This window comes from Leptodactylus fuscus, chromosome 4 (assembly GCF_031893055.1).
Source record: "Leptodactylus fuscus isolate aLepFus1 chromosome 4, aLepFus1.hap2, whole genome shotgun sequence".
NCBI classification, from domain to species: Eukaryota; Metazoa; Chordata; class Amphibia; order Anura; family Leptodactylidae; genus Leptodactylus; species Leptodactylus fuscus.
Genome location: NC_134268.1, coordinates 101221837 through 101241386, shown reverse-complemented (window position 1 = coordinate 101241386; position 19550 = coordinate 101221837). Strand labels below are relative to the sequence as shown.

Here is a 19550-nt window from a genome sequence, read left to right as displayed (position 1 = left end):
GGAGCAAAAGTGATCTAATCACAATCAACAAAAGAAGAAAAAAAAAAAAGTTACCAATGAATAGGCACATGTTGTTGCTCCCCTCAGAATGACATTATACAGCAAAATATTCCGCATAAATTGAGCAAGTGTATATGAGTAGTATAAAGAGTTCCAGTGCCAAGGCTGCAAAAAAAAAAAAAAAAAAAAAAGATGAGCAAATATGTAGTAAACAACAAAAACATGGTTCAGGGGGGAAGAGCCGGAGGGAAGTTGGGGATAAAAATGGGGGAGTTGAGGAGGGGAGTTATCAGCCATATCAGGTCATGTTACTGGGGAAAGGCAGAGTGAAAGGAGTCCACAAAAGTACAAAAGCCAGGAGAACCATGTGTAATCGTTCAGAAGACAGGTTATGGTGCTCGGTCAAGAGTTCCTCTGTACACATAAGACTGTTTAGCTTCTGGGCCCACTCCAAAATATCTACTTGCATTCCTGAAGCAGAGATGGACCTTAAAGGTGACCATAAGAAATGTACATTACAGCGTAATGAAAATTTTGGACAACTATTGATTTCTGGCAGTATTTGTGTCATTAATACATTTTGTAATATACTTTAACAATTTTTGGATACTTTCTGTGAAATCCTGCATTTTTGCACTCTTTCCCTTTCTTCTGTATTGAGAGCTGTTACTGCCTTGCACCGAATGTTAGGGTCCATTCACATGGAGGAAAATGGTGAGGAATTTGGTGTGGTGGTTTTCCACGCTGAAAAAAAAAAGCCTCCCATTAATTTCAATGGGTTCTGCTAGCTTTTTTTATTTTTCCAATGGGACTCTTTTTTTCTGTGCTGAAATTCCACACTAAATTCCTCACCATTTTGTGAATGTGAATGGACCCTATCTTGGCCATTATCTTGGACGCTGAAAAAAAAGCCTCCCATTGATTTCAATGGGTTCTGCTAGCTTTTTTTCCACTAGCAGAAAATTCTAGCAGGAATTTGTTGTAGAATTTCAGTGCTGAAAAAAAGCCTCCCATTGACTTCAATGGGTGGCTTTTTTTTTCAGCGCTGAAATTCCACACCAAATCCCTCACCATTTTCCTCTGTGTGAATGGATCCTTACTGTGTATGGGTTGCAGAGTTGTGTAGTAGAGAAAATGAGGGGGAGGAGGGTCACGTCAAACACTTCGTAATATCTCAGACATACAAATTGCTTTTTGTGCCATATGAAAGAGGTGAATCTATGGTTACACAGCTATCTAAATTACTTCCAGAGATATCACTGGCTCAAAACACAGTTAGGATTAGGATATTTATATGCAGCTGTATAATATACTGTATATAATATAAAAATCCCAATCCTAACAGTGTTTTCAACTATTGACATCTCTGGAAATAATTTAGATAGCACTGCAGCCTTAGTGACACATGAAATAAAGGAATCTCCTCTTATATGACACAAAAAGCAAGTTTGTACATTTTATAATGTCCAAGATATAACTGTTTGAATTGACCTCCCCCCCCCCCCCATTTTCTCTGCTACATGGTCCTGTACTCCCATATACAGTAATATTCAGTGAGACAGGAAGAGTTCTCCATACAGAAGCAAGGGAAAGAGTGAAAACATGCAGGATATCATAGAAATTATCCAAATACGGACAGAAAATCAAGTTGTCTGTAAGTGTAGTTACAATTCAATGAGTCTATTCCAAGCTAACAATATTGGGGGAGATTTATCAAAACCAGCATATACTACACTGGTCTAGATATCCCCTGAACAGTCAGCGGATGCGCTTAATTTATAATGAGTTGGATCCTCTAGTAGTCATAGTAAAATTGCTATTTGCACAAAAAAATTAAAAGGTCGCAAACTCCTGTTTTGTATAATTTTTTAGTCCAGAGAACTGGCATAGAAGCATAACTAATCTTTCCATAGAATTGGAATAGTCAATACTCAATGCTGTTTGACCTTCCTGGCTTGGTTTTGGATACCTGTTATATAGATCGGTTGCCAGTGGATATGACTATGAATGACCTTTCTAAGGTCAGAAAATCAGTTATGATGTTCTTATTGTGGCCGGGATATTTACTCATGTAGTGTCCCTGCCTGATAACTCAGCTACAATAAGGACATCATGGCTGGGTTCCTGACAAGATCCAGACCATAGAAAGTTTCTGTATTTGTGGTCATATCCATTGGCAACCAATCAAGACACCAGACTGTCACCACTAAGATAGTAGAGAAAAATTTTAAATTTTTAACTACTTATATTTTCAAAAATGTTTAACTTTAAATTATCTATAAATAAGGATATGCTTATGTTAATGGGAATACCCTTTAATTTCTTTTTTATTTGAGCTTCTACATTTCAAGATCTAAAAGAAAAATAAGCAAAAGGAGGGCCACATCAGCATATTGTGATATCTAGCCACCTTAAGATAAGGCCCTACGTAGCAGGCCGCAGCAAAAAGGCACTACAGGGAAACGAATCACGGTTTTTCCTTCAGTGCTTTTCAATGAAAGTCCACCAGGTTTGCCATAGTTATAATTGACATTCTGTGATTTCCAGAACCGCAATGGTTTTGGAAAACACAGTGTATCCGCAGGGCGTATTTTCTTGCAATGTATGTATGGTATTTTCTAGAATCCCATCCACTTTGCAGGGACTGTAAAACACAGCATTTTTTTCAGGACCTTTCCACCATGAACAAACTGCAGCACTCCGCTTTTATTGCCCCGGGACCTTTTTAGATTAATAAAACTGTGGAGAAGCTGCCAGCTATTTTATACAATACTAGATCATGTGCTTTCTCCTAGTCTTTGGAGCTAGTGTCAGGGAATTTAGGAAACAATCTAGCAAACACACCAAGGGAGAAAAAACACAAACTCGACCTATAAAAATACCTATATTTATTCTGATAATTATCTAAAATGTAGAGAAACACTTAAAAATACAGTGCATTCATTTACTACGGCTATCAACATTATCATTGGCCAGTGGTTAAATATTAATGCAGTTTATAAACATATAATAGAATTTGAGTATAGTTAGTATAGATGAGTACAGGTTACAAGGTGAGTATATAATGACTGTCTGTGTGGAGAAAAACTAGAAACACTGATATTCATCCGGAAGTGCTATTATTATCATGAGCTACAGACAGTATTGATCCAAAATTGCCATCATACCATAGAGCCAAGCATTATTTGCTCACAAAGCCATATGGATATGCAGGCAACTTCTATACTATTACATATAGTACAAATATTATTACATAGAATATTTTGCCGTGGCAGGTTAATGATTCCAGCATTAGACACCTTCTCTTGTACATGCTGAAAAATTCTAAACAATGTAGTTGGGTACTATACTCTGTTATGCCAGGTGAAAACACAAAAAGCTTATGATGTTATCATGGTAAACTGAAATTATACAAGTGACAGCGAAAACAAGTTGTAGTAATAAAAGCAAATATCTAAAATCAGCAAGTCAATCCCCATTCTGAATAAGGACAGCTGGTATAATACATTAATCATTTTAAAATGATTCATATTTCCATACCGAAACCAACACTCATAACTAGAAATAATATAGAAACAGAGCAAGTATAATGCAGTTAGTTCTAAATCTATTTCAAGACTGTTTAGTGTCTTATACATCATCTAACAATACTAGCACAGAAAGCAGTTAAACCTGAACTTATTGTTTATACCATAAGGAGATGCACAGGAGCTGCTGTGTTGTCACTCACAACACAGCTTTCAAAACCATTGTAAAGTGGCGTTCACACTACCGTTGGTGACCGTCAGCAGTGTCTGTAGCTATTGTCTGTTACAAGATTTTAGCAACGAACACTAGCTCAACCCATCAGAAATCCATTAAAATTTCCATTCATTTCAATGGGGTTTTATCTTGTGTCCATTTGTGTCTGTGTCCGTTTACACCCAATCCGTCAGAAGTCCGTTTTTTTGCAGCGGACAAAAAATCCTACATGCAGGACTTTTGTGTCCATTTAAAAAAACTGATTCTTGATGCACGACAAATGTTTGTTGTTTTTTTTTAACATTGAAGTCTATGGGCAACAGACTTATAACAGGCAGTAACTGATAGCCATCAATTACTGTCCGTTATTTTGTGCCTGTTTTTTTCTGCACATGCTCAGAAAGTAGAAACAAAACAAAAAAATGGACAGTATAAAAAAACAGACACTAACGGATGCTGACTGACGCTAACTGATGCTAGTGTGTCCATTTAATGGATCAGTTAAAAAAGCCGGACACACTAACATCATCAGTTAGGGCGGGTTCACACCTGCGTCCATGCCCGCTTTAGGCAATCATGCTGAGTTTCCATCTTCTGCCCGAAGAAACTGGAGAGGGGACGGAAACCTGGCAGTCAGTTTGCAAAGTGACCACCCGTGAACGTTTTGTGCCTGTCTGCGGTGAAACCATTTTTTTTTAACTGGACACAAAGTCCTGCATGTATGACTTTGTTTCCGATGAAAAAAAACTGTTTTGCCGCGGTCACTGTGCAATCCCATTCAAGTGAACAAATTTGAAAACTGACTGTCGGGTTTCCGTCCCCTGTCCAATTTCTCAGGATTGCCTAAAGTGGGAACGGGCGCAGGTGTGAACCTGCCCTTAGTCTGTTATGATAGTCTTTTTTTTTTTTTTTTTTTTTTTTTTTTTTTTTTTTTTTTTTAAATGGTTACCTTCATAACGGCATACAATGGTAGTGTGAACCCTGCCTAAGAAATGAAAACTCTGCTTTAAGACAGTTTTCATAACTCTGCCCTAATGCATACATCTACATAGTCTCTTTACTAGAGATGAGCGAACACTAAAATGTTCGAGGTTCGAAATTCGATTCGAACAGCCGCTCACTGTTCGAGTGTTCGAATGGGTTTCGAACCCCATTATAGTCTATGGGGAACATAAACTTGTTAAGGGGGAAACCCAAATTCGTGTCTGGAGGGTCACCAAGTCCACTATGACACCCCAGGAAATGATACCAACACCCTGGAATGACACTGGGACAGCAGGGGAAGCATGTCTGGGGGCATAAAAGTCACTTTATTTCATGGAAATCCCTGTCAGTTTGCGATTTTCGCAAGCTAACTTTTCCCCATAGAAATGCATTGGCCAGTGCTGATTGGCCAGAGTACGGAACTCGACCAATCAGCGCTGGCTCTGCTGGAGGAGGCGGAGTCTAAGATAGCTCCACACCAGTCTCCATTCAGGTCCGACCTTAGACTCCGCCTCCTCCGGCAGAGCCAGCGCTGATTGGCCGAAGGCTGGCCAATGCATTCCTATGCGAATGCAGACTTAGCAGTGCTGAGTCAGTTTTGCTCAACTACACATCTGATGCACACTCGGCACTGCTACATCAGATGTAGCAATCTGATGTAGCAGAGCCGAGGGTGCACTAGAACCCCTGTGCAAACTCAGTTCACGCTAATAGAATGCATTGGCCAGCGCTGATTGGCCAATGCATTCTATTAGCCCGATGAAGTAGAGCTGAATGTGTGTGCTAAGCACACACATTCAGCACTGCTTCATCAAGCCAATACAATGCATTAGCCAGTGCTGATTGGCCAGAGTACGGAATTCGGCCAATCAGCGCTGGCCAATGCATTCTATTAGCCCGATGAAGTAGAGCTGAATGTGTGTGCTAAGCACACACATTCAGCACTGCTTCATCAAGCCAATACAATGCATTAGCCAGTGCTGATTGGCCAGAGTACGGAATTCGGCCAATCAGCGCTGGCTCTGCTGGAGGAGGCGGAGTCTAAGATCGCTCCACACCAGTCTCCATTCAGGTCCGACCTTAGACTCCGCCTCCTCCGGCAGAGCCAGCGCTGATTGGCCGAAGGCTGGCCAATGCATTCCTATGCGAATGCAGACTTAGCAGTGCTGAGTCAGTTTTGCTCAACTACACATCTGATGCACACTCGGCACTGCTACATCAGATGTAGCAATCTGATGTAGCAGAGCCGAGGGTGCACTAGAACCCCTGTGCAAACTCAGTTCACGCTAATAGAATGCATTGGCCAGCGCTGATTGGCCAATGCATTCTATTAGCCCGATGAAGTAGAGCTGAATGTGTGTGCTAAGCACACACATTCAGCACTGCTTCATCAAGCCAATACAATGCATTAGCCAGTGCTGATTGGCCAGAGTACGGAATTCGGCCAATCAGCGCTGGCTCTGCTGGAGGAGGCGGAGTCTAAGGTCGGACCTGAATGGAGACTGGTGTGGAGCGATCTTAGACTCCGCCTCCTCCAGCAGAGCCAGCGCTGATTGGCCGAATTCCGTACTCTGGCCAATCAGCACTGGCTAATGCATTGTATTGGCGTGATGAAGCAGTGCTGAATGTGTGTGCTTAGCACACACATTCAGCTCTACTTCATCGGGCTAATAGAATGCATTGGCCAGCGCTGATTGGCCGAATTCCGTACTCTGGCCAATCAGTGCTGGCCAATGCATTCTATTAGCTTGATGAAGCAGAGTGTGCACAAGGGTTCAAGCGCACCCTCGGCTCTGATGTAGCAGAGCCGAGGCTGCACAAGGGTTCAAGCGCACCCTCGGCTCTGATGTAGGAGAGCCGAGGGTGCACTTGAACCCTTGTGCAGCCTCGGCTCTGCTACATCAGAGCCGAGGGTGCGCTTGAACCCTTGTGCACACTCTGCTTCATCAAGCTAATAGAATGCATTGGCCAGCGCTGATTGGCCAATGTATTCTATTAGCCTGATGAAGTAGAGCTGAATGTGTGTGCTAAGCACACACATTCAGCTCTACTTCATCGGGCTAATAGAATGCATTGGCCAGCGCTGATTGGCCAGAGTACGGAACTCGACCAATCAGCGCTGGCTCTGCTGGAGGAGGCGGAGTCTAAGATCGCTCCACACCAGTCTCCATTCAGGTCCGACCTTAGACTCCGCCTCCTCCAGCAGAGCCAGCGCTGATTGGCCGAATTCCGTACTCTGGCCAATCAGCACTGGCTAATGCATTGTATTGGCGTGATGAAGCAGTGCTGAATGTGTGTGCTTAGCACACACATTCAGCTCTACTTCATCGGGCTAATAGAATGCATTGGCCAATCAGCGCTGGCCAATGCATTCTATTAGCGTGAACTGAGTTTGCACAGGGGTTCTAGTGCACCCTCGGCTCTGCTACATCAGATTGCTACATCTGATGTAGCAGTGCCGAGTGTGCATCAGATGTGTAGTTGAGCAAAACTGACTCAGCACTGCTAAGTCTCTGCATTCGCATAGGAATGCATTGGCCAGCCTTCGGCCAATCAGCGCTGGCTCTGCCGGAGGAGGCGGAGTCTAAGGTCGGACCTGAATGGAGACTGGTGTGGAGCGATCTTAGACTCCGCCTCCTCCAGCAGAGCCAGCGCTGATTGGTCGAGTTCCGTACTCTGGCCAATCAGCGCTGGCCAATGCATTCTATTAGCCCGATGAAGTAGAGCTGAATGTGTGTGCTTAGCACACACATTCAGCTCTACTTCATCAGGCTAATAGAATATATTGGCCAATCAGCGCTGGCCAATGCATTCTATTAGCTTGATGAAGCAGAGTGTGCACAAGGGTTCAAGCGCACCCTCGGCTCTGATGTAGCAGAGCTGAGGGTGCACAAGGGTTCAAGTGCACCCTCGGCTCTCCTACATCAGAGCCGAGGGTGCGCTTGAACCCTTGTGCAGCCTCGGCTCTGCTACATCAGAGCCGAGGGTGCGCTTGAACCCTTGTGCACACTCTGCTTCATCAAGCTAATAGAATGCATTGGCCAGCGCTGATTGGCCAGAGTACGGAATTCGGCCAATCAGCGCTGGCCAATGCATCCCTATGGGAAAAAGTTTATCTCACAAAAATCACAATTACACACCCGATAGAGCCCCAAAAAGTTATTTTTAATAACATTCCCCCCTAAATAAAGGTTATCCCTAGCTATCCCTGCCTGTACAGCTATCCCTGTCTCATAGTCACAAAGTTCACATTCTCATATGACCCGGATTTGAAATCCACTATTCGTCTAAAATGGAGGTCACCTGATTTCGGCAGCCAATGACTTTTTCCAATTTTTTTCAATGCCCCCAGTGTCGTAGTTCCTGTCCCACCTCCCCTGCGCTGTTATTGGTGCAAAAAAGGCGCCAGGGAAGGTGGGAGGGGAATCGAATTTTGGCGCACTTTACCACGTGGTGTTCGATTCGATTCGAACATGGCGAACACCCTGATATCCGATCGAACATGTGTTCGATAGAACACTGTTCGCTCATCTCTACTCTTTACACAAAAATATCCCATCCTTTCCTTTGATTCCAACAAATACTTGGTATAAATTTTCTTTAATATGTGTTCTTAACTTCCTTCTTGTCTTTCACATATACAGTTAAGTATATACAATGTATACAGATCACAAGGGAATGTATAGAAAGTCTTATTCTCTGAGGGTTAGGGAAAGTCAAAGATTTTGACAACATGATGATAAATAGTACTTATAGTCTGTGTACTGAACTTACGACTATAACCTCGATTCTGAAAGGACTTAAGCAGAACCTCCACTTCTCATGAGAGTCATCATCTGAACAATTTGGTATTAGGCAAAGGAGCTGCTCAATAGCAATTCCCTGTATCAGGGACCTTAGCCATAGTACATAAATGTACCGTATTTACAAACATTTTATTATCTTAGTGTTTCTGTACATTTTAGATAATTTTTGAATAAATATATATATATCTTCTCCTTTTTCTTTGAAATCTAAAATCTCTACCTGTTTAAAAACATTGCCGTACAGTGGCGAAATAATTAACCGTTCAGCAGTCAGGATCATTGTGCAAAATTGACCTGGTGGATTATTCATCCAGTGAGTATTGGTTAATGTGTTCCTTTGTATATTGCTGCTGCCAGGAAAAAACCTAGGAATCCTAGAAAAATCCTAGAAATCCTAGAAAATCCTAACTAAAATATGGTATCCTATAGCAGTACTGCTCCATCTACTGGTAAATACTGCAAGTACAGTTTCCTTCCCAACCTTTGAAATGTTCTTTGTTGAAATAGCATAATAAGCATGTAATATATCTCATTGAAGACGTAATCACTTTTGAGACATAGAGATATGTTCTTCCACCCTTGACTCTGTGCTTGTAATGTCCTGAGATGGGTGCTTGATGACCAGGTTTGACAAAAAAAATTTGTCATTGTGAGCAATGCAAACGTTTATTAAAAAAAAAAAAAAAAAAAAAAAAAAAAAAAAATTGTCTCCGGCAAAGTGACCCTTGCAGTCAGTCATATGTAGTCAGTGTACCATTCACTGCTGAGGCATACGACTGCAAATAAATGCTGTTTGTGTCTAAAAATGCGTTTTTCTTCCCCCAGATACATTAAGGAAACCAACTTGAAGAATGATGCCACAACACTCAATCAACTTATTACTAAAATGTCCAATGTCACTACATGGACACCAAAGCCAGGAGAAATACTGGATGTGGGGAGGGTACTGAAAGACCCAACCGATAGGTGGTTTTATATTATTTTATTTGTTATGTTACATTACTTTCTAATATACTTAGGGTTTCCAATGTTATGTAGATCCATCCCAGTCCTTTTCATACATTGTATCAAGTTCTTATGTATCAGATATAATTCTGGCTCCATCAGCCACCACTAGACAGCTAGTTCTAACGCAACAGTTGCTGTACAAATTTGTAGGCAGTGTGCGCCTCCTGGCGGAGGCTGCAGCTAGCGTCACTACAAGTAGGATAAACCTGTGTATTTCCATCCTCCTGCCACCATAGGTCCCTGCCTCTGTAGTAGATATATCACTTTTTCTATTGTAAATATTCTGAAAATGGTGATGAAATGAAACACAAAGTACATTAGAAAGTGGCCACAGTTATGACATGGATAATCTTTACTTACGTGATGCAGCCATGTTAATTTTACTAATAAACATCTTCCAATGCTATGTGAGAATGGCAAGTATTCATGTTTTAATGAACCAAGTTTTTGGATATTTATACACATCATGACTAAATTAAAGTTGATGTCCAGTTTCAGACCAATATTAAGACAAAAAGAGAAAAATATTATTGCTTGTGTAATGAAAAATTATACAAATTTCCAATAGCTTTTCACAGAAAGCCCGCACAATTTTCTCTCTGTGGACTTTCTGCTTCGATTAAACCGCCAGTGTTTCCATAGGTATATTTAACATGCTGCGATTTCCAAAACCGCAATGGTTTTGGAAATCATAGCATTACCAATACGTTTATTTTTCTGCAATGTGTGGATGGGATTCGCTGGAATGCCATCCATACTGCAGGGACTGAAAAATGCAATGTTTTTACCGCAGCGTTTACACCACGTGAGGCCCTACCTAAACATATGCAACCTTTCTACGCCTTGTATTGCCAGATAACTGCTTGACATAGATGTTATAATAAATCTGCCCTATTGTCATTGTTTACTGTATTATGTAGGGCCCACAATCTAGGTTCCCTATGAAATCCTCAAGTCTTTGGATTCAGAGGAAACTACAGTACCCAGAAGAAACCCACTAGAGGAAACACAGGGAGAACATACAAACTCCATACAGTGCTGACCACTGAGCCACTATATACTGAGTCATTTCCCCATCAGTATTTGACCTTGTTACATTGTATTATCTCAGTGTACAGAGCAGGAAGCAGAGTACGCCTTACACTGTGTAGTCGTCTCGCTGTGCTTTTAAAGCTGCAAAAGATTACTCAATTCTATATTAACCCCCAGTAGAAGAACGGTCACCAAGGTCACATACTGTTAGTAAAATGGTCAGATACATTCAATCATCAAAGAAAATATCTCTAAAAGTAGATTGTGAGATATTAGAAAAAATGGTCTTTTTTTTTCTTCTTAAATTGGTGTGAGTGTTTCAGATCCATGTGCTGTTGATGTCAGATCAATTACTGTAGATATTGCTATAATTTAATTTACAGTGTTAGCAGTTACAACATTAAAATAAGTTGGTCCCCTTCATGCTACTATTACAGCTCTAAACCATTGAGGCAAGGACTCCAGAGGACCTCTGAAGGTATTCTGTGGTATCTGGCACTGGCCACTCCCATTTAGGCAATACCGTTGCCAATAATAGGGTGTTTTGGCCTGTAAGAATGTTTAGGTATGTAGTACATGTTAGGTAGCAACCACATGAATGTCAGGAACCAAGGTTTCCCAGCAAATCAATGTCTAGAGTATTATAGTGCCTCTATAGACATTTATTCTTCCCATAATGTTTCTGGGGCCATATGTACCCCAATAAAGCAACACACATTGCACATCAACACAATGTCAAACAAAAGTATGATTTCTCACAACAGGTCACTTTCATCCATTAATTCGTGGTCCAGGTTCTTAAACTCCCATGACCATTGTAGGCTTTTGGGTGTTTTCAGAGGACAAAATGGACACTCCAAATAGTTTTCTGCAAGGCAGCCTTATACACAACTAGCTGTGATGCCCTAATATCTCTCCACTACACCCAGAATCAACTTTTTTTAAGCAATCGGTTCTATAGTAGCTTTTCCATTGGATTGCACCAAATTGATAACCCTACACTTCCATGTGCATCAGTTGCCATGAGCCTATTGATGTTTGACCTCTTGTCATTCCTTGGACTACTTTTTATAGATACGTACTCACTGTGAAATATCAGGACATCCCACCACTACCCATTAACCAGATTTTTAATTATGTTTAGAAAGATCTTAAATTTTACAAAAAACCTGCAAATACAGGATAATTGTAAACACCAAGTTCATCTTTATTTTCATAGCAATGGAATTATTCATCCGCCTTCAGGAACAAAAATCTTTAAGGATTCTTGGGACTTTGATACATATTTAGATGCCATTTCCATTTCATTTAAAGATGAGATCTTCAACTACCCTTCCTGGATTAAAGAATATTTCACTTGGGCTGGATTTAAAGACTATAATCTTGTAGTCAGGGTAAGCACATTATGCTCTTTACATTTTTGTAAAAAAGTAAAGATAACAAATGCATATACTCAGATCAATAAAAAAAATCACAATGGTGTAAAGTCATCCAATACAAAGTCATCCAATACAAATTTCTATCATTAACTCTTTGTTAAAGGCCCCTGTTTGAAAAAGAATTTGCTCTTGTTGGAGCCAATGCCTCCAATATCCCTAGATGTACATGTAACCTATAAAAAACTACATAAACTAAAAATTAAAATGGGGGAACAATTTCTGCCGTCCGTAGCTGAGAAACTGATTTGGTTATAACCCTGCATTATGCAGTAAAGACTTCTGGGAAAGTTGGGCATGATGTTCAGGATGCTTCCCATAGAGGGCGGCATAACAGAGGTACTGTCTCCCTGTTTACATCTTGGGAGACAGATTTGCATATTCTTCCCATGTTTCTTACATAGACATTGACATAATTTGACATCACTACACCAATCTTATTACCTTACTCATGCCATGATGCAATAGGAAAATCATCATCTATGGATACCAATTCCGTACACAGGTATTACCTTGAGCAACCTACATTTACATTTTCAATTAAAACCCATATATAAGACTTTTGATAGTACTGTACCGCCACTCGGTTAAATGTTAGGTGCACAGAAAAGGAGAAAGGTCCGTGGGACTGAAACGTTTATATTATTTCGGATGTAATAAAATTCAACATTATTTGGAAGTCTAAATTGAGTGCCATATATAAGACTGATTTATATGCCACAATAGATATAGTGTACACAGGAATCATAATGCACACAAGAAAAAAAAATATATACTTAAAACAAGTTCTTAAGAATTACAGAAAGTAATTGTATAATAAGACTGAGATAGAGAGCTGTTCTGGGTTTTAACCAAATCATACAATATGCATATTCCAGAATGCTTCATGATATGGTTGACATTTTTTGTTCATGTACAGTGACATATACAGTATTTTTCTTTTTATATAGATGATTGAAACTGATGATGATTTTAAAGATCTACCCGGAGGATATAATTACTTGGTAGATTTTTCTGACTTGTCCTTCCCTTCTGAAAGACCATGTCGTGAACATGCATATGAAGAGGTGAGTTCATGAAGATGTTTTCTATTTTATTCCAATGACAATAGTTGGTACTTTCATGAAGACCACCACTGTCCATATACTCTCTCATTATGACATTGAATGGTCCCCACTCAGGTCCCTCTTCTATGTCCCATAATAAAGAGTTGCTCTATGAATATCAGCTCTCATTCTGGTAGACTCTGCCCATGCATGTATCACATGAAAATCCATACATTTGAATAGTTGCAACTTAATATAAGATTTCATCTGCAGAAATCACTGCACTGCTGGAAGTTGCAGGAGTTGAGGCTATGTTCACACCTACTCTGGGCTCTCCGTTGGTCGGGTCTGCTGGTGGGACCCAAACATTAGAGAGCTGGACCAGAAAATTCCTCTGTGCATGGCAGTCTCCAAAGGCACAGATGTGAACCTAGCCTTAATATATTTCTTACCACTATGTATCTATAGCTGCTATGAAAATATATGTCCCCATAGTAACAGAGAACAAACCCAATGTAGCATAATCCTGTAGTCTTACTCCATTTTGTCAGTTTCCTACATCATGCAAATACAGTATATATATTAGGAAGCAGAAGGGGACATATCATTAATGCATTAATGCAAATTAATTCAATTTGCAGTTTACTCATTATTAGTATTATTCTAGCACCATTTCATTTATGTCTGAGACTGGCCAAATTGTTGGCACTGGAACATTCTGGAAGAAAATCACGGAAAATAACATCTTGCAGACAAAGTAATCATCCAAGTCAAACTATAGCATCTATACCTATAGGGTAAAAGATACGTGATATGTGCTAGGGGAAAGGAATCCCACAGATTAGGGGGAGGCTCAAACTATGATACACTAGAAGGACAAGAACTAGTTGTTGTTTGGTCCTGGTTTGGTTCTACTTTGGTGTTATAGCAACCAGTTCTTTCATATTTACCATATAAGAGATTGAATGATATTTTCTATAATGGTTGCAAGATAAAGGAGGGCCCTGACATTGGCATACCTCCTATCTCCCTCTATGTTGGACACCCACAAAGGGGCAAACATTTGGTTGAACTATAAGGGTAATTTAAAAAAAAATATATATATATAGCTCATATCCTTATAAAACATGCAGATTTGTTACCCGTATAAAAACATTTGCCAGCTCAGACAGTGGTTTCTATTCTATTAATGAATATATTCATTTCAACACCTAATATGTTGTGTATATCATTGAATGCATTAGTTGTCAATGACTTTATATGGGGAGCAAGTTGAGAAAACTAAAAGTCAGTATATTGGAACATGTGGGGTACATTGCAAAATTCCACATCTTATAATATATCAAATGCTGAAATTACTAATCAAAATAAATCTTTAACTATATTTCAAATATATAAAGTGATAACCCCCCCTGGTAGAGTGGACCAGAGGGGAATCCTCTTTGACAGAGATGCCTTTTGGATATAGCTCTTACAAACTCGGGTTTCCTTGGGTTTAAACTTAAAAAGAATATTGATGTTTCATTATTAAGGGATGTATGTATTTTTGTGTAGTTTTCCCATCTTCTTCATTATTTGTCAATGTTTTTAAGTTTTAAACGCTGTGTTATGTGGTTATGTATCAGGTTATTTAATAGCTGTCAGGGTCTGGGCTTGCTAGGTGGGGTGGCATAGACACACAAGTTCAGTTTCTTTTAGTCCAAAACACAGGTAGAGTTTTATTTTCATTCAAAAATAATAAAATATAATAAATACCTGCCCGGCTAGGCTTTAGCTAAACATAGAATAGGTTACCTCACCTAGAATCACAGAAATCAAAAGCCAGTAGAATCATTCAGGACACAGCTCCAAAAATATGACCTCTGTTGGCTCTCCAGCCAAGCTCTGCCAAAGTGTTGCTGCTGGAGCTGGCTTTTTAAGCCTCCTTGACGAGGAGACTCTCTGCAGCTGAGTTGCTGCTGGAACATCCCCAAAGTGTGGACTGGAGGGGGGTGGAATGACAGGTCCCACTACCAACCTACCTGTTAGTCCTAAAAATCCAGCCCACTACTATTTACCAAAATGTTCAGCAGACGAAAGTTGTCTGTTGAGAACAAGTCATTCCTGGAGTTTTCTCATCTCACCCACCTGAGTAGTCTGGGTGAGATGTACACCCCTCCATTACCTGACCAGCCATCGGCTTACATAGCTTATATTATTTTAACACATGTACTCACCCAATTTTTTATTTTTCCTCCATATAACTGGTGATTAATTTGTGGTATGATCTAACAGTTGCATTTATTATGGTTATTGACCCTTTTAGGCGTTTTTATTATAGAGATTTTTATGTGGTATCAATGTTTGATTTGGTTTTGGGATATAGATCTATATCCAATGAATAGAAAAATTACATTGACTTTAAAAGGATCCCTATAGGGTTTTGGTATTTTTGAGTGCACAAGTAGCACTATTTTGGTCACGATTTTGGGTCATGTTGACCCCTAGCTGTTTTTATTAAATAAATCTCGCTGTCCAATGATAACAATATGATGTTCTATTTTCCTAACAGATACGAACCCGAGCTACAGTCATGAGAAATGTAGTCAAAAATGGGCTTCTATGGGATGATTTGTACATTGGATTTCAAAACCGTATCCAACGGGACCCAGATATCTATCATCATCAGTATGTTTTCTCATTTCCTAGTGAAATAGATAGTGTGTAAGGCTAAGTTCACTCTTGTGCTGAGCTTTCCATCATTCGGGTTTGCGGCTGGACCCAAATGACCAAGAGACAGACCTCTAAAACAGTGGTTACCTGCAAGCACCTATGGACTCCATAGATTACAATAGGGTCCACTGGGTGTCCGTCGGGTTTCTGCCATTTTTGGACTGAAATCAGTGGAGAGAGAAGTCCTCCATACAGGACTTTTCTTTTTGCCATTTTTTGGCAGTTTCTATGACAGAGTCTCCAATGGAGATTGAGGTGCAGTTGTGAACCTAGCCTAAGACTGCATAAAAAGTCTGATTATAAAAGAGGAAATATTCTAATTCTTTTTTTTTTTTCTTTTTAATAAATATTATTAAACTTTTCCCGACATCCACCTTACTATTATGGCGGATGTGAGGTATTTAAATATAGTGGTTGCTCAGGAGCTGAATGGCCATTATAGCTACCAAGTGTCCACTGTATTATACAGCGAAAACCCAGTGGCATTGTCTGCTATAAGTACTGTACCCCTCTAATGCCTAGGTTAAAACTTACCTATGTGCCAGTTTCCCCAGAGGCGTATAAAGTGGATTGCCAACCCCAGGAGTGAGATCTAACACCAGTGATCCAATAGTATGACAGCCGAGTGCCTATTGAAAGCTCCCAGGCTTGTCACACTATTGCTTCTACTCCCGGCTGCACTACATAGTCATCAGTATTTTTCAATACACTGCAATGCATTAGAAGGAAAACTTTGTGGCAGTGTACCTAGTTGAAAAATGATGAAGTGACTTTAAAAAATAAAGATATCAGACATTATGTACCAATGTGGTGCTGGTATTGGAAGAAACAATAGTGATTTTTTTTTGTTTCTTTTTTTATTTTTAAGTATTTTAAGATAAACTTGTGGATTGTATTCTAGTTGAAAAGGAAAAAAATTACTTTAAAAAAAAATTATGATAAAGGTGATAGACTCCTTTGAATTAGTAAAGAAAATATAGGTAATGTATTACCTTTAAGATGTGTAAGGTCATTTCACATTTGACTAACGCTAGATTCAGTGGCATAACTAGGAATGGCGGGGACCCGTGGCAAACTTTTGACATGAGGCCCCCCCGACCAACACTGATGCCGAATACCTCGACTGACCCCCTCCTACGCATTCCTGCGCGCTCTATTATGCCCCATAGTGGCCCCTGAACACAGTATTATGTCCCTTAGTGGCCCCTCCACACAATATTATCCCCCATAGTGGCCCCTGCACACAGTATTATCCCCCATAGTGGCCCCTCCACACAGTATTATCCCCCATAGTGGCCCCTGCACACAGTATTGTACCCCATAGTGGCTCCTGCACACAGTATTATGTCCCACTATGGACACCCATAAACAATTATTATACTCTGGGGTCTTTTCCAGGGGGAGAAAAACATTTAAAAAACCTCTGTTACTCACCTATCTCCTGGCTCCTACGATGTCGGACTCCGAAGTAGTCCATCTTCAATGACATCAGACGTCTCATGACCCGGGACGCAGGCCAGCGTCATGAGACGTCAGACAACTAGGCCAAAGCCTGCCCTGATCATGGAGAGGTAAGTAACAGTATTTTTTATGTTTCTTACCTCTCCCGGGCTGCCAATCATTATACTTTTCGGACCCCCGAGTATAATGATAGCAGCGTAGCGGCTGTCACCAGGCCCTGTGGCAGCTGCCTCTGCTGCTACGGCTAGATTCACACTTGCGTTCGCAGATTCCGGAAACCAGTCAGAAACTCAGTGGACCCCATTATAATCTATGGCGTCCATGGGTTTCCACAGGTAACTGCTTTTTAAGCAGATAGGGTTTCCGTTTTTCAAGTCCCCCAGCAGACCCAAAGAATAGAAATCTGAATGATAGTATGAACCTATCAATACTGTAAATAACAGGTACAACTCGCTATGTAATGACTGCAGATACTCTATGTTCTTTTGAGAATACTCCAAGTCATTGTTTATTGTTGCTTGGATTGTACATAAAGTAACAATTTTATGTTTGTTCTATGTAATAGATTCTGGAACCATTTTCAGATCAAACTGCCTTTGTCACCACCTGACTGGGATGGATTTTTGATGAGAGAGAGACAAAATGGGAACAATGCCAAGAACTGCGACATAATGTGAACCATCTGATCAAGAACTGGTTATACTATAGGCTAAGAAATTATTTTAAGTTTACAAGATTTTGGAGGTTTTAGGGAATGTCTAATTATAAATTATACTAAATTAATAGAAATCAGCCTAAAACCGTTTTTAATGTATAAAAAACATATTATATATGATTAGATACATTTTTATTATGTGTTTATTTCACTTAAACACTGTTACAATATTCTGTAAATTATATTAGTACCTTAGAAAATTACCAGTACAATGAGCAACACAACACTCCTTAGTGAACATAGACTGTAAACATCTACACACCTACAGAAGCTTTTATGGCATCTGATTCTAAATCTATAGGCACTTATATAGACCTCCATTTGTTGCTAAACAGCTTCTACTTTTCTGGGAAGACTTTCTAAAGGATCTGGAGTGTCTGTGAGAATATATGTTCAGATATTCAAAAGAACATTTGTGAAGTCAAGCACTGATGTTGGACAAGAGGACTTGGTTCACAAACTCCATTCTAGTTTATCCCAAAGGTGTTTGATGAGTTTGAGGTCAGGCCTATGTGGCTTTCACACCAAACTTACTTTCTTTTCTGCACTGGAACCGAAAAGTGCCTTCCCAAAAAATCGCCACAAAGTTTGAAGTATACATTTACCCAAAATGACTTGGTATGCTGAATCATTAAAATTTACCTTAACTGGAGCTAAAGGGTTTAGGTCAGCAAAGCATTAGTGACTTTTATGCATACAGTATATCCCTCCCAAATTCCAAAGGAGTGAAAGAGGGGCAAATCTACATAGCGCATCATGGCAAATTTAGCCACTGTAAGCCCCAAAGTATAATGTCTCCCTTAACAGACTCCCACTGTATAATGTCCCCTTTAATAGGCCCACATTGTATAATGTTCCCAGAGGATGCAGATGAGTTGGAGCTGGGACAGTGGGTTGCATCCAAAATCCGAAACTGTCCTGCTGAAAACAAGACAGTTGGGAGGTATGATAAGCACCTCAGCAATTGGCGACTTTGCTTTGTAACTTTATGTGGTTTGCCCCTTCATGGCAGTGAATCCCACAACCCTTCCAATTTTCCATCATTCCACTTACCTTGACCTTGGAATATCCAGGAGGGAAGAAATTTTACAAATTGACCTATTGCAAAAGTGACATCCTATTACAGTATCATGAGTTTTCAGTTTTTTACCATAATGGTCTAATGGTTAAGGACTGTTTTAGACTTTCCATGAGATATGAACAGTATTTTGATGTATTTACTAGACTAAACACTGCCCACAAACCTGACCTCACAGCATTAGGCCGGGTTCACACGATGTATTATGGCACGTAATGTGGTACATAGACGGCGCGGGAGCTTTTGCGGGCCGTATATGCTCCCATTGTTTTCAATGGGACCCGGTACCGTATACGCGGCGCTATTTTGCAGCCACCGCAAAATCACGGCCGCAAAATAGCGCCGCGTATACGGTAACAACTCCCATTGAAAACAATGGGAGCGTATATGGCTCGCAAAAGCTCCCGCGCCGTCTATGTACCACATTAGGTGTCACAATACATCGTGTGAACCCGACCTTATAGTGACATATGATGTTGTGAGTCACCAACTGACCAGAGTACTACTGTCCCGTACCGAAGGGGTGGGTGT

The 19550-nt window shown here is 40.3% G+C and overlaps 1 protein-coding gene across 1 annotated transcript in view; it reads left to right on the top strand.

Moving 5' to 3' along the window:
* The window catches only part of LOC142200512 (cytidine monophosphate-N-acetylneuraminic acid hydroxylase-like), a 138431-nt gene extending 120501 nt beyond the window's left edge, over window positions 1-17930 (top strand). Inside the window, exons 10-14 of the mRNA XM_075270937.1 lie at window positions 9357-9497; window positions 11791-11965; window positions 12958-13074; window positions 15605-15720; window positions 17792-17930. Coding sequence (XP_075127038.1) covers window positions 9357-9497; window positions 11791-11965; window positions 12958-13074; window positions 15605-15720; window positions 17792-17903 — 661 coding nt within the window. The 3' untranslated portion in view covers window positions 17904-17930. The remainder of the gene's footprint in view (window positions 1-9356; window positions 9498-11790; window positions 11966-12957; window positions 13075-15604; window positions 15721-17791) is intronic.
* Window positions 17931-19550: the final 1620 nt, after the last annotated feature.